The sequence below is a fragment of the Lygodium microphyllum genome, chromosome 3 (genome assembly GCF_053477565.2).
Source record: "Lygodium microphyllum isolate KBCC chromosome 3, Lygodium_microphyllum_v1.1.10, whole genome shotgun sequence".
Lineage (NCBI taxonomy): Eukaryota > Viridiplantae > Streptophyta > Polypodiopsida > Schizaeales > Lygodiaceae > Lygodium > Lygodium microphyllum.
Window position 1 is genome coordinate 48922677 of NC_141137.1, and position 16917 is coordinate 48939593.

Sequence of the window (16917 nt, forward strand, 5' to 3'; positions counted from 1 at the left end):
AGACATGGCAAACGCACTCTAGGCCCTGCTAAACAAGGAAAGTGCATAGAAACCTGAAAAGAAAAAAAGAAAAACGGACATCCAAGAGCCATGAAATGTCTTCCATCGCTGTGATGATGAAGGGGAGCACAAACCGGCTTGAGAGGGAAATTCGCAAACCCCTCAAGTCACGAATCCCACGCATTTTTCAATTTAGGTGCAAGTACCGACATATAGAGTGATGTATTTTGGCCTACAACATGATGTACTTGGCAAATGACTCCATGATGTATTGACAAATGTTTGGGCGGCATGATATGTGGGCAAATGTATGACAGCATGAAACACTCGTCAAATATGGACAAAGATATGTAGAGCAACATGTATGCTTATTGATGCATTGAAGTACTTCAATTCAGCATGGAAGAATCTGTCAGCAAATGCAAACAGGGATTCATTGTTGGATTACTTTCCTACAGTCACAGTGGGATTAATCAACTTGTTTTGGGTATTTGCAGAGATTATTCAGTACTTGCAGGATGCAGGGAACTGCAGACAGCCACTGAAAATTGCTTACAGAAATTTCCGTACTGAACTAATTTCAATGTTTGATAGCTCATTGGAAAGGAGACATTCTTAGTTTCGAATAGAGCCAAGAAGTTCATCATTTGGATCATTGAAGCTCAAGATATGTGAGTTTTACTGTTGCTGTATATTCAGGACAGGTCATCAACTATGGCCAAATACAAGAAGAAGGATCCCATCATGGATACTATCAATGAAGGATTAAAGGATGACCAGCAAGAAAGAGAGCATGAAGTCTCCCAAGAAGCTATTTACCATGTGAGCCATGATAATGAGGAGGCGGAAATGAGTTCAACTCATGCTGCAGTCAACAATCAAGTGAATGGGGATGGCACAACTCATGTATCTACAGATTCTAATAACTTTCAGCAACTATCCAATGATATAAGGGAAATGAAATCGGGCATTGACAAACTTGTGGCTCTCTTAAGCGAGAGAATATTACCTACATCAGTCCCAAATGTTCCAAGCCCTCCCATTGTTGAGGAGTAGCCAAGGATCACAATGCCTAAGGTTGTGGGCCATTATGAGGTTGGAGAATCATCTAGAGCTCAACCATTTCAATTTTAGCCTTGTTATCAGCCAAAGGTTCACACAAACTCTCATGGTCAAGACCCACAAGAGAGGATCCATGCTAACTCTAAGCATGATGAAGACACACATGGGTGTGATCCTTTCTACAAATCTTTCTATGTTCAACATCAACCATCCCAAAACCTATCCATGAAGAGAAGTTTGAAAAACAAAAATCATATCATGGTCAAGCAAGTGGGGGCAATAATTCTCATGGGCAGCACCATTATAATGGACATGGTCATATCAATTCAACCCCAAATTTTTATGGGCAGCAGCAGCATGTTAACAATAATCATGCTTACAATTAGTCTTCTAAGCAAAGTCCTCATTCTAATTATTTTTGGCCTCATCAAATTAGTGGGCAGTAACCTTTACTAAATGCTGCAACAAATATTCAATCTCCTATGTATGGACAGCATCAAGGAGTATATGGACAACCACATGTCATGGGTAATTCCCTCTCTTAGCCACAAGGACAATATAATTAGCCACATGGATTTGGAAACCCCCATGAACAGCAACAACCATATGCTCATGGAACATGGATCAACGATCCTCAAAGGAAAAATTCATTTGGTGCAAATACTTATGGGCAGCAACATTATAATAGGCAACCGCATCAATTTGAGAGGGAATACAAGGAGAAGATTACCATTTCTAATTTCAAGAGCAATAATCCATCCACAATTGAATTAGAAGAATAGTTTGACAAACTTGATATGTATTTCTCTTTGTATCTTAGACCAGAAAACGCTAAGGTTAAGTTTGCAGCCCTACACTTGGAGGGATATGCACACACTTGGTGGAGGTACATGTCAAGGATCGATCATGAGTTCTTGACATGGGAAGCATTAAAGAGAGCAATGATTGAAGTATTTGTATCTCCAATTGAAAAAGAGAGACTAGAAAAGAAGTAATATGTTCTTGAACAAAGGGGATTATTGGTTAGAGACTATTCTAATCAGTTTCTTAACCTCTCTACGTATGTGGACAGAGTATCCGACAATGCCAAGCGAAATAAATACATATTTGGGCTTGAATCTTCTCTATCTTCGGAAGTAGGAGCCATGAAACCTTCTTCCTTACAAGTAGCTATAAAATTGGCTGAAAGGTATGGTCAAAAGTACAAGAATTTTCTACCAAGAACAAGGCATCATTTTCAGCCAAACCAAAGCACTAGGATAGTTGCTAATTTTGGGCAGACCAAGACTGATTTACAGTATGGAGGAAAGCAATCAAAAACCTACGGTAAGATTCCTTCATTTCCTACAGTTTATGGGTCAAAACAGGGCACTAATTCCAGATTTAATGCTGAAAATAGATTAGATGGAAAAAGGACTGAGATTAGTGGAAAAGTTTCAGCTCCTTTGGTGCAAGGCAAACATGTTTCCAATGACAAACTGAAGGACATGTACGCAAAAGGACTATGCTATAAATGTGGAGAGAAATGGTCTCCGATTATAAAGCAAAATGCAAAGCCAAGAATGTCAAGGTAAGCATGATCTTTGAGGAAGATTCGGATGTTGTAGTAAATGACGGCAATGTATTTCAGCTTGAGAGCCCATTCGCTCTTGAAGAGATGTATGACCATGAAGAGGACAGCCATGAGGAGTTTTATGATTCCATGGATAGTTTTCCATTTGAGTTGGGTGGATATTATAGGATTGTGATCTAGATTCTTTGAGGTTATGCTCTATTTCCCGTGACACATGGAATGGTTCTAAAGGGGATAATACCCTATGCCTTAGAGACTACATCAATGGAAGAACGACTCATATTCTTATTGACATCGGGATTACTCATAGCTTCATAAACACAAAGTCTCTTGATTGGCTGAAATTGAGCTTTCAAGAAATGCATTCCTCTGTATGTATTTAAGTGGCAAACGGAGGTTGTGAGAGCAGTAACCAATTTGCTCTAATGTTCCTATTACTTTATCTTCATCATGTGATACTTCGGTGAGTCTTATTGCTTTGGAAATAGGCGCCATTGATGTGATACTTGGCTGTAATTGGTTGAAGAGTATTGGCAGATTTACCATGGATTTGGAAAGGCTACAAATGGAATTCCAATGGCATGAATAGCAAGTTATTCTTTAAGGGATTGAGAAGAAGAAGTTAGAGGTGATCGGTCCTAAGAATATTAAGAGGGAAATCAATCCTAAGGCATGTATGTTTACTCTTCTCTTGTCTAAGATTGATGAGGATCAGTCCTCTTCAAATCAACCCTTTATACTTCCCAAGGACATGGATCATTGCCTTTGCAAATTGTTGGAAGATTATGATGATCTATTTCAGTCTCCCTCTTCTCTTCCTCCCAAAGGTGAAGTGGATCATCCCATTGACTTGCTTCCAAATACCAAGCCTATCAATAAGCCTCCGTATCGTCTCTCAAAGGTGGAGAGAAGAAGTCGAGCGCCAAGTAAAAGAATTACTTGAGATGGGTCTCATACAACCAAGTCAATTTCCATTTGCTTCTCTCGTTCTTTTGATAAAGAAGAAGAATGGATCATTCTATATATGCATAGATTATCGTGAATTGAATAAGGCCACAATCGATTTGCGATCGGGATACCATCAAATACGTATGAAGGAGGGAGATGAATATAAAACAACTTTTAGGACTGAAAGGAGACTATATCATTTTATGGTTATGCCCTTTGGTCTTTTAAACGCTCCAGTCACATTTCAAGCATTGATGAATAAAATACTTCAGCCACACAAGACAGTTTTGGTCTTCTTTGATGATATATTGATATATAGTAAGAGCAAAGAAGAGCATTTACAGCATGTTAAAGAGGTGTTTGACATCTTGAGGAAGAACAAATTGTTTGCCAAAGCATCTAAATGCACATTTATGACCAAAGAAGTGGAGTATTTGGGGCATATTGTTGGGAAAAATGGTATCAAGGTTGATCCGAAGAAGGTCCAATGTGTTAAGGATTGGTCCACACTGACAAATATCACATCATTGAGGGGTTTTCTTGGCTTGTCTTCTTTCTATCGAATGTTCATAAAGAATTATGTGCATGTGATTGCCCCGTTGACCCATAGGTTAAAGAAAGAAGCTTTCTTTTGGGATGAAATAGCCGACACATGTTTCAATGAGCTTAAGCAACTCCTCATTTCAGTATCTATATTGGTCTGCCCTACCCCGACTTCTCTAAGGTCTTTACCATCTATGCGAATGCTAGTGGAAGAGGATTGGGGGCTGTTTTAGCCCAAGAACATGGTATCATAGCCTATGAGAGCAGAAAATTTTATGGAAAAGAAAGGCAAATGCATGTACATGAGCAAGAGATGTTGGCTATATTATATGTGGTGAAAAAGTGGCATCATTATCTTTATGGGTGCTACTTTAAGGTGAAAAGTGACCATAGGGTGTTGAAGTACTTTCTTTCTCAGTCCAACTTGTCTCCTATAAACAAAGAAGATGGTTGGCAACCCTTCAATCTTATGATTTTGAGATTGCATATATGGCTGGAAAAGATAATATAGTGACAGATGCGCTCTCTAGAATGTGGGCTTGTAATGTATCTACCATCTCTACTATATATAAGGATTGGATTAATGACATACAAGAAGAATATTTGATGGAGGAGCATGTTGCCACAATTATGCAAAAATTACAGCAAGGGAAAAATGAAGACCACCCAAATTTCAAATGGCATAATGGTCTCTTATCGTATAAAGGGAAGGTCTACTTGATCCCTCAAAGTAATTTCAAGCTGAAAGTCCTTCAAGAAATGCATTCTTCGCTCTTGGCTGGTTATCTTGGCCTCTTCAAGACCTTTGAGAAAGTACATAAAAGTTTCTATTGGAAGGGATTATGGCGGGATGTGAAGGAGTATGTTTCCCATTATTTAGAATGCCAATAAAATAAAGATTCTTCTTTATTATCAGCCGGCCTCCTTCAGCCCTTGCCAATTCCACAAGGAAAGTGGACCGATATCTCTATGGATTTCATTATGGGCCTCCCTACCACAAGGCATGGTTGGAATAGTATCTTTGTTGTTGTGGATAGACTTACCAAATCAGCCCATTTTCTTCCTACAAAGACGCAGTTTTCAACCAATCAAGTAGCCAATCAATTCATGGAAGGGGTATTCAAGTTATACGGAATGCCTTCGAGGATTGTGTCGGATAGAGATACTAGATTCATGGGAAATTTTTGGAAGAGTTTGTTTAGTTCCATGGGCACTACTCTTACTCCAAGTACTGCTTACCACCCTCAACACTAATGGCCAAACAGAGAGGGTTAACTGTTGGGTGAAAGCCTACTTGAGACATTTTTGTCATGACACTCAATCCTCTTAGGATAATTGGTTGCATCTTGCCGAATTTTGTTACAACAATACATATCATATGAGTATTGGGATGGCTCAATTTGAGGCACTCTATGGATACAAGGTTCAAATTCCTTCAGCCATGTTTCATGAAGAGGTTAATCCACAAGCAAAGGATGAGCTAGAGAGAATGGAGATGCTTATGAAGAAATGTAAAGAGAATATAAGGAAGGCACAAGATGTCATGAAATCCTATGTTGATGATAGGAGGAGGCACATAGAATTTGATGTTGGAGATTGGGTCTTTTTGAAAGTTCCCAAGTCTCATTATGCTACTCTCAAAGGAGGGCACAACAAGCTGGCTCTTAGATTTTATGGCCCATACTTGGTGTTGGAAAAGATTGGAGAGCTTGCATATAAGCTCAAATTACCTTCTACTACCCGCATACATAATATTTTTCATGTATCACAATTGAAGAAATATGTTGGGCTAGTTACAGAAGTTATTGAAGAGCTTCCACCACTTGATGAAGAAGGACTTATTGTTTATGATCCTGAGAAAATCATTGGGAAGCGTGAGAAGGTTCTTAGGAACTGAACACTTATTGTATTTTTGATTAAATGGAAGGACCTACCTATGGAAGAGTCCACTTGGCAACCCTCTTCATACTTGGATGCTTTTCCATGGCTCTTACAGGAAGAATTATGACAATCTGTGCAGGAGCAGCTTGCTGTATAAAAATACTGTCATGAATTAAATTGCCTTACCAACATCAAGAAGTGGTTTTGATGGTATGGACTGATGCTTTAGGTTGTGTACTTCATTTCTATGCCTTTAACACTCAATTGGACACTCCAGTCAAAAGTTATGGCAGTTTTACGAATTCAGTCTGGTTTGGACAGCAAGAAGTCATTTCACTGTTTCAGATTCATTATGAGATTTCTTCATGGAAAGTGCTTCCACATTTTTCTGGATCTTCATCAACATGATTTGTTGCTTTCTATGGTGATTCAGAGTGTTGTCTTGAGCTTTTGGGATATTGTTTTGGGGCTGTGGCATAGAGATCAAGGTTTTCCTGTGCAAGTAGTGGTCATATGTTTCCAAATTGAAGGATTCTGGGGTCTATCTGTTGTCCAAAGAAAGGGTGCAAGGTATTTGGGCCAATCTGGCTTGATGTCTGGGTGTAAATTTGTGTAATTGTGTTGGAGCAATCTAGCTCCAGTTTTCTTGTGTTCACTGTTTCTTTTGAAGTGCTGAATCTGTTCTACAACTTGAGGTTCTATTGCTCTTTTGAAGTGCTGAATCTGTTCTATAACTTGAGGTTCTCTTGGTCTTTAATTATTCAAAGGCTGGTTTCTTATTATGGCTCACTTGAGAGAGAGCAAAACAAAAACTGTAACACAACATTTGTCTTTGCAGCCACAATCCTCCCAGGTTTTTTTGCAGTTGATGTAGCGTTTATCATCCTTATTTTGGATATGTTTATATAGTTTCTTGGAAAACCTTTAAATACTGGTGGTGTTTACTTACCTTGAATGATTTAACACTAAAAATATTATTAATTGTCATGTTTGGCATGTTTTCTACTGGTGTAGGATAAAGTTGAAGATTATGTCTGGTGGGGCTTATTTACCTTTTGAAGTAGGATACAATCCACATCCAGAGGGAGAAACTTTTGGAGGAAGCTCAAGATTTCCTACAAATGAGGTGAGTTAATGTACATCCTAGTTGAGGATTTTTATTCTGTTGCTTGTTTGAAATAAGCAATTATACATATTCTCATTTACAGGGCTCCCTAGCATAGCCTCACAGAAACTGAGAGTCTACATTTTCTTGGACTATATGTATATTTTATTTGAAAGGGTGGAAGTGTGCTAAAAGTCAGTTAGGACTAGTTCTAGCCTTTGAATGTGTTCTCTCTCCACTTCATCTTTGAAAGTTCTCACCACTTGTAGCAGTTTTTACAACTGGTTAAGAGTCTAGACAGTGATTGGTGATTATGGTGCTTCAATTCTTGCGATGCGACTAGATGGATAAGTATGGGCTGGGTAGGTTTGACAGACTGCTATGGTGATAGAGTGCTATGCATGAGCAGTGAGGGATACCGCATTTTTGAGCTGACCACTCACATAGCACCAACTTGCAAAGTGCTTGATGTTCATTTCTAGGCTGCAGCCTGTATAATGTCTTTTACCATGCTTTGAGGATATGTCTGAATCAGTCTGTTTGGGTACTGGGTGAGTGCAGATGCCTGATGGTTGCTGTGGTGATTTTACACAAGTCTCAATTTATCTGCAGTTTGGAACTAACTTCTGCAAGCTCTTAGGCTTTTGCTCTAGACTTTTACATGTTTGGGCTTTATTTTTGCATGTAAAGAAGAGAAGGGGTGGCAAAATCTAACATTTTAAGTCTTGAAATGGCAATAATTGATATATGGTCTGCAAACCAGAACTCTCACATGCTTTTGCATTCATGCTGATTTAGACTGCCTGCATCCAAGTTTTTAAAAATTTGTAAAACACATCTACAGTCTGCACTAACACATCGTTACTGAAACATTTGCAATATGCATGTTTTTTCTTTGCTTTTCTGGGGGTTGGGGGGGGATCTCAGGATGGTCGCTTGATGGACATTGATACAAGAAACGCCTCATTTCCAACTGTGCAAAGACAAGACGTGTCTGCTAGGCAGGACAATGCAGCAGGCTCTCGGGGCTTCCCACCTGATGCCTCAGCAACGCTGTATGTTGAGGGAATTCCTGCTGATTGTAAAAAGAGAGAAGCAGCTCGTATCCATTTATTTGTAATAGTATGCATTTTGAGTAAGACAAAAGACTATAACGCTCTTGAGTCTTGACAGAACCTTTTACAATTGTTGCAGTAAACTTACCTACTTGCGGCTACCATTCTAATCAATTCACTTAGCTGATAATGCAGACATATTTCGCCCTTTCATTGGGTTCAAAGAAGTTCGTCTAGTCTACAAAGATGTCAAAAGGGTATGTATCAAGTAGCTCATTGTAGTTTGGACTTGCAAAGCCAGTTGATTCTTTGTGTGTGCTGCACATGTTATGGATGCAGTTAACTTTCTTTGGGTTGGCTTCTCGCTTACAAATTTATTTCAGCAAATATAGATCAATATCTCTGAAAGCATGTGATCGACATAGGGTACATAATGGTTAGCCCCGTCAAGTAATTATACATTTGGGTTATCCCAAGGGTGCTCTATTTGCATGGACAGAAATCTATATACTGATTCCTTTTTGTATTGGGCATGGAGACCTTTTGGCGGAACAAATCTAAATAGAAAAGGCCATTTCTTCTCCAAGCTGGTCATAGCTTTGCTCACTTGCATGGGGATCTTATGTTCCTCAACATACATTGACGACACATGTGCTACCTCTCTGTTGATCAATTTTCTAAATCAAGATTAGCTTTCTATAGTCGTGCTAATAGATACGTGCATGTCAATGAACATTTGTGCTTAAGGGTTGCTAGACTAACACTAATTTGGAGGTGGCATGATGGGTGCTTTTAAAATAAAACTACTTGGCTGCCTCTGTAAAGAAATACTTTGACACAGAAACACAAATAACAATTGTACGACAAAGCACAGAATGATAAAAGAACATAGTTAGGGTTAGGGTAACTTAGAGGCAATGAATATAGAAAATAAGTGAAGTGATATAACTACTGAATATACAATGCTCATGCAACAAACACACTATACAGTGAATGAATACTGAACCTCGAACTTGTGTATCTCAAGGATCAGGGTAGGGGTAATGAGGTGGAGTGTGTCGTACTCTGAACGGATTTCGAATTGCGGCAAGGTAGCCTCCGGATGTCGAACACCAGTAAACGCAATAGTGAGAAGTTGGATTTGATGTAGATGATAGTGAGGAGAGAGAAAGACTAAAAATGTAAACTGCAGGGGAGAGAAAAATTAAAAACGTAAGCAGGACAACCTGCAGGAGAGAGAAAGACTAAAAGCCTAGGTTGCAAGAGAGAGAAATACTAAAAACGCAGGAAAAACCAGCAATAGCAGTCAATATGCTGAAATCAGATCCGAACAATGTGTGGTTGGTTGGAAAGGCACTAGACTGTTGTAGAGAGCAATGGCCAGCTTGGACCACAATGTCCTGTGCATTTGGGGTGTGGGCAACAAGCTGAAATACTTGAAATCTGCCAAAATGAGATTATTTTCTACATGGAGAGTGATCAGCAACAATCGCTCTGCTATAAATAGTTGCAAATTGTGGGTGGAAGGCTGGAAATAGGCGCTAGACTGTAGATGACAGCAAGGGACAGTTGAGATTGCAAAGTGATGTGGGCAGTCACTTGAAACTTGCAAAAATGAGATTAAGGGCTGAATGGAGGACAATATACTTGTTTATAGAAAGTTTGGGCCCTTCCAAGTGGGTTTGTGCTTATGGAACACAAGAACTCTCTAGGATCGCATTTTCTTTAAATAAACTAGGTTTTTTAATTAATTAATCAAGTTTTAGGGCGGTTTAAGTAAAGCTAATGCATTTTTAGCTCAACACCCCCTCTCAAGCCCAACAATGGTGCCATGAGAAATATCTTTTACCCCAAGGCGTCCCACCTCAAAGCAGCCAGAGCATCGGACAAAGGATGCGCGTCGGTTGCTCAGTGGCTTACTAAGACTACAAAGGTGATGATTATCTTACCAAGGGAGCCCAAGTGATTACCCCAGAGAGGACAAGGCATCGAATAAGGGGTGCACGTCGGCTGCTCAGTGGCCTACCAAGCCCTACAAAGGCGGATGGAATCAGCTATGGATTGTTTTTTTTTTGTTTTTTTGAAAATTGAAAATTTAATAGGTTTAGCATTAAGTGTGGGTTCAAGGTCCTCAAGTGAACCTTTTCCATAGTCAACTGATTGCACTCTATCTTCCTCATGATTTCTACCATTAAATTGCAAAGCAAAAGAGGTAAAAGACGAAGGAATAAAAGACAAATCTAAAGTACCTTGCACCGGAGTGGATGGAAGAGGATGAAAGAATGGAACATACTATGGATGTTTTTCTCCAACAGGAGGGCCCATCATTGAGGGAGGTCTCAACGGCCCTACAATATCATCAGATTTATGCGCAACATCTGAAGAGAGAAATTCATGCATACATTCATTGAGTAGCTTCTTCTAAAGGGCAATCCTTCGATCGAGCTCCTCAATCTTCTTTCGTCTAAGTCCATGATCACACGATATTCTTTAGTGGAAAGCTTGTATAGCCTTTCTTTCGTGTTATCAGAAGTGTCTTCCACCATATCGGAACTTTGTGGAGCAAGTTGTTCTGCCCACTCTCACTCGGTTCTTGGCATAGGTTGTTTTGGAGACTGAATTGGAGTTGATGTGTTCGAAGTCATTTGAACCTACTATTGTTCTTGCTTCTTGCGGAGAGCTTTAAGATCAAAGGTCTAGATTTCTCAGAGAATACCAGGCTCTGATACCATGTAAAGAAATGCTCTGACACGGAAACACAAATAACAATCGTACGACAAAGCACAGACTGATAAAAGAACACAGTTAGGGTTAGGGTAACTCAAAGACAATGAACATAGAAAATAACTGAAGTGATATAATTACTGAATATACAATGCTCATGTAACAAACACACTATGCAGTGAATGAATACTGAACCTCAAACTCGTGTATCTCAAGGATCAGGGCAAGGGTAATGAGCTAGAGAGTGTGTCATACTATGAATGGATCTTGAATCGCAACAAGGCAGCCTCCAGATGTCGAACACCAGCAAACGCAGCAGTGAGAAGTTGGATCTGATGCAGATGGCAGTGAGGAGAGAGAAAGACTAAAAACGTAGATTGCAGGAGAGAGAAAGACTAAAACGCAGGCTGTAGGAGAAAGACTAAAAACGCAGGAAAAATCAGCAGCAACAGTCAGTATGCTGAAATCAAATCCGAACAGTGCGTGGTAGGCTGGAAATAGGCACCAAACTGTTATAGACAGCAATGGCCAGCTTGGACCGTGATGTCCTCCGCATACCGGGTGTGGGCAGCAAGCTGAAATACCTGAAATCTGCAAAAACAAGATTATTTTCTAAATGGAGAGTGATTAGCAACAGTCGCTTTGCTGTAAGCAGCTGCGAATTGTGGGTGGAAGGCTGGAAATAGGCGCTAGATTGTAGATGACAGCAAGGGACAGCTGAGATTGCAATGTCCTTTGCGAAAGGGGTGTGGGCAGCAAACTGAAAACACCTGAATCTTGCAAAAACGAGATTGAGGGCTAAATGGAGAGCAACATACTTATTTATAGAAAGTTTGGGCCCTCCCAAGTGGGTTTGTGCTTATGGGACACAGAAACTCTCTAGGATCGTGTTTCTTTTAAATAAACTAGGTTTCTTTATTAATTAATCAAGTTTTGGGGTTGTTTAAGTAAAGTAAATGCATTTTTAGCCCAACAGTCTTCGGTAACAAATTCGATTAGGACTGTAAGCAAGTCCTTTCCTGCTTGGGTCGTTGCCCTCAAGTGGGCTGAATGAGATTGGGAAGCATTCACTGGAATGCTTTGTTTCTTGAATTGCTGGTTGTCTCATACAATTATCTTTATCCACATTGCACATTGGGATACATCTTGGATCTTGTTAATGATGATAACTATATGGCTTTCCCCACATAAGGGAGTATAGGTGGGTGGTTTTATTTAGACCGATGCAGAATCCAATGTTTACTTTTAGCCTTTCATCCTGTACCAATGTACCATGCTGAGAATCAATTGAGGTTAGGAATTAGGTTTTGATTGACATCCACATTGCCTTGGATGGTGATATTCATGAAGATGAGGTTATGGATGTCTTATTGCATTTGTCTATGGATAATAGTCCTAGTAGAGATAGCCTCACCAATGAATTCTTTGAGGCTTATGCTACTCGTTTGGTTAAACCCTTGATAGCCATGTGTCAATGGGTCTAGGAGACGGGGGTGTGAAGAAATACCCTAATGCAGAAACATGAATGAAAGCGTACGACAAAGCATAAATCGAAAATGACATAGTTAGGGTTAGGGTAACTCAAAGACAATGAATATAGGGAAAATCTGAATGAATGACTGAATACTGAATATACAATGCTCATGTAGCAGACAAACCGTGTAACAATGAAAACTGTGCCTCGAACTCTCGTGTCTTGAGGACTGAGGCAGAGGTGCTGAGTGGGAGAGCGTGTCATATTCCTGACGGATTCCAAAGGCAGCCTCGTGATGTTGGACAACAGCGAACGCAGCAATGTGTAATACCGGATCAGTGTCGCACATGCAAAGGAGAGGGAAATTAGGAAACCCAGATGCAAGTGATGACATGGCAGCTTGTATGGCAGCTAATTGTACAAAACACATGCTGTTCTGGAGTCGCCTATAGAGCAAGGTGGCAGCCAGCAGTGGCAAACACAGTAGTTAGCTACCACGTGGCAGCTAGCTGCAGGAGGAGAGAGATTTGCTATAGACGTTAGGGTTGGATAGTAGCAATCGGTGGTACAAAATGCACGATGAATGCTGGAAATAGATACTTAATGGATGTAGACAACAACGTGCAGCTTCAATTGAGACGTCTTCTCCGAATGGGGTGTGGGTAGTGAAGTGAGATAGTTTGAAACTTGCAAAAACGAGATTAGATTGAATGGAGGGTAGCATGCCTATTTATATAAAGTTTTAGGACCTTGTACTGCACATCGTTTTAAAAATCTGAAACTGTACACCATTTTAGGATTTTCATTAATTAAGCATTTTGGGGATGTTTAAGTGGCTAATTTAGCATGTAATGCTTATTTTAGCTCAACATCCCCTTTAGGTCCAAAAACTGAGCTAGAATGGAAGGCCAACAGAAATGTTTTTTTGTTCTTTTGTGTTTTTACCCTAAATGTCCCACCCCAAAGCAGCTAGGCATTAGATAAAGGGTGCACAATGGTTACCTAGTGGCCTACCAAGACTATAGGAGCGATGGTTATCTTACCGAGGGAGTCCAAGTGGTTACCCAAAGAGGCTAGGGCATTGGACAAAGGGTGCATGTTGGTTGCCTAGTGGCCTACCAAGTCCTACAAAGGCGGATGAAGCCATAGTGAAATTTTTTGTTTGTTTGTTTGTTGTTGTTTTCTTTTGGGTTTGATAATGATTGTTTCAAAAAGGGGAGGTGGTGATCGAGTAAACAATGGTGGGAGACTAGTAGCTGGATCCAAAGGCTTTCACAAAATAGAAAGGCTTGTATGAGGGAGGTTAAGTGCGCAAGATAAGCATTATAACTGAAGTCTGAAACCAGCCTTCCTTCTCGGATAGGGTGGTAAATCCTTGATTACAATTTAATTACAGCAACAAACAATAAATGCAAATCTGAAAATATAAATTTACCTACTGATCTTGGACAATGCACACCCGATTGGCCCCAAAATTGGCGCCCCTTTCGGTATTTCTTTAGCTTTATTGAAGAAAAAGTTGACTTACAATGGGAATCCCTTTTGGTATTTCAACTCTCCTTGTTGTCCAGACTCCAAAGTGACCAGCAAGTCTTCAATCTATTTTGCCCCTTGATTCAAGCACTCGATTGGCCTTCATCCACTTCATAGACGATGGAAATGCCCCAAATTCAATGGCTGGCTAGTCCTCCACCTAAATTCAGCTGAAATTCACCTTCAGCCTTGTTGAATCCAAGTCTTGGAGCTTCCAATTTCTGGCACGCTTGCCAAGGCTGTTGCCAAACCCTAATTTCTGCTGTAAATTAGGGTTTATAGCAGAGAAATTTGCAATTTCTTAGCCTCCAAGGGTCCGAATGCTGAGATCTTCGGAGCAAGGTTGTCAAATGGTTGGGAGATGAGCTGTCATTGATAACTAGCCTATGGTCACGCAATTCTTTGAACACCATATCCAAGTGTTTTCTATGCCTTGCCTCGTTCTTTGAATAGACAATCATGTCATCAAAGAAAGTTCCCACGAATCCTCTATGTGGCCTGAAGATACGATTCATTATCCGATTAAAAGTGGCAGGAGCAAAAGGCATAGCAAGAAACTCATACAATCCAACAGATGTTCTAAAAGCTGTCTTAGGCACATCTTCTGGTCTAATGCATATCTGATGATACCCACTTTTCAAATCTATACGGCTAAGTATGGTTGCCCCTTGCAATCTATCCATAACATCATCGATCCGAGGAATCGGAAAGCGATTCTTTATTGTGATCTTGTTCAAAGCACGATAATCAATGCACATACGCCATGAACCATCCTTTTTTTGTACCAAAAGCATTAGAGAACAAAAAGGAGATGAGTTGGGGCTGAATCAACCCTTATTCTAACAACTCATTTACCTAAGTCATAATCTCCTCCTGCTGGACTTCACTGTCTCTGTAGGGTGGCTTATTAGGTTGGCTACTTCCAAGGATAAGATCTATGCCATGATCTTCTGGCCTTTCAGGCGCTAGCTACCCTCGAAGTGACTGAGAGAAGCAATCAGCATACATTTTCAAAAATGATATGCGATCCTTCTCTAACTTAGACATGTTTCCAACATTCTTACTATCATCTTTATCCTTAGTAAAAACCAAGTATGCTGAAAGATGCTTTTTCATTACTTAAGAAATGGTAGTTGCAAATACAACATGGATAGATTCACCTTTCAACTTTACATGAAGTGTGAGTACCTTTTCCTTATGCTGAATAGTGATCTTTTTTACACAAGAATCAATCACTGCATACATACAATGACACCACAGCATACCAAGCAATACATCACAACCCTCAAGTGGAGCAATGAAGAACTCTTCACTGTCCACATATCCTTGTATGTGCAATCGAAGCTTTCCAATGAGTGGTGTGACAGGCTCTGCATGGCCTTTACATGCCATTCCAACTTCCCCCATGGGTCCCATCTCATCCTTTTTGATGCCTAGATGGGCGGCTATGTCAACAGAGATGAAGTTGGCTCGTGCAACATTATCAAAGAAAATCAATGCATGTTGATTCCTAATTTTTCCCCATGCCTCTGCACAACTCAGTAGCATCATCATTGGGGTGATCACTAATAACATCGGGCACCAATCCCACTGATGTTTTAGGCTTCTCTCCTTTAGAATCTCCTTGATTTTCTGATTTTCTAGCTTGCTGTCTATTGGGACAGTCCCTTGCAATGTGACCCTCCTGTTCACAAATAAAACATTTATTTGCAGACATCAATTCCCTTGCAATGTGACCCTCCTGTTCACAAATAAAACATTTATTTGCAGACATCAATTCCCTACGTTATGCCAATGTTTTCAGGCTGATATTTAGATCTGCTCCTTTTCTCAATCTTAAACAACTTTTTATTCGGATTATCCCCATTCTCTAGGAAGCTCAAATCCTTCCCACGCAGCAAAGCATCGGCTGTAGCAGTAGTCTCTATAAGCTAAGACATGCTAGACACGGTGGATTTAATACAAAAATCCCTAATTTCTTTGGGCAGACCACAAATATATTTTTCCACTTGCTCATGAAGGGGTACGGGGTGATAAGAAGTAGTAGGCAACAATGCATCCCAAAACTTCTTATTATATTGCTCCAAATTTTTACATTCCTTAGCATCCAACTTATTCCAAGCTGTCATGATGTCCACCTCAAAGGTACTTGTCAACCAATTCGATGCAAATATTTGCTTTAATTGTATCCACACTGACGGTGCTCTACCTTGCATCCAAAGAGTGGATAACCATTGTAATGCATTCCCTTTCACGAAAGTGGTTGGCTTTCGAATCTTTGAGGACTTCGTGAAGTTCCTCCTTGAATAGGTTGCATCAAATTGCTGAATGAAAGTCAAAGCTTTTAGCCTATCTTGTACATCGCTGAAGGACTCAAACTTCACTCCTTTTCCACCCTCATCATAGTCTTTTGCTGCCCCTTTGGTTGTCAAGTTGTCATACACTGGATACTGCAAAAAGGGTGCATTTGCTGAATTCACATCAAAACCAACGTGAAATGGAGTATTTGCATGACCAACATTCATTCCTTGAGCCCCATAAGCATTCGGGGGTGTAGATGCAATACCAAACATGCTACTTTGTGACCCAGGCATCAAGCCAATGCTGCCATACATAGGGTTTTGCATATTTCTAGCCATACCCGAATACATTGGGCCTTGCACTCCATGCATTGGTTACTACATACCATAGGGATTTGTGCCATACATTCTCGTATGCGATCCTTGTCCAACCATAGCATAAAAAATCATGCTTCCACCAAAATATCATGGCTGCCCCATCATAGCATGCACACCTGGCTGTCCAAGATCCATTGGATTGGCACTTCCGTGATGGCCTTGTATTTGCATTCCTTGGCTCGTAGGTACCAATTGTTTTATTTCATTGGCATCTTTGGGAGCTTCAAATGAAGGGTTTGGCATTCTCTTCGGTGCATCTTGAAGTCCCGAAGATGTAGAGGACGTCTTCTTCTTCTTGCCTTCACTGTCCTTCTTTGGAGCATTCAAAAATCGGGTAAATT

The 16917-nt window shown here is 40.2% G+C and overlaps 1 protein-coding gene across 1 annotated transcript in view; it reads left to right on the top strand.

Annotated features, from left to right (window-relative positions):
* LOC148038308 (nuclear speckle RNA-binding protein A-like) overlaps positions 1 to 16917 on the top strand; it is an 86661-nt gene that overhangs the window by 23154 nt on the left and 46590 nt on the right. The window contains exons 2-4 of the mRNA XM_087670438.1: positions 7022 to 7133; positions 8040 to 8214; positions 8363 to 8424. Of these exons, the coding sequence (XP_087526564.1) occupies positions 7038 to 7133; positions 8040 to 8214; positions 8363 to 8424 (333 nt within the window). The 5' untranslated portion in view covers positions 7022 to 7037. The remainder of the gene's footprint in view (positions 1 to 7021; positions 7134 to 8039; positions 8215 to 8362; positions 8425 to 16917) is intronic.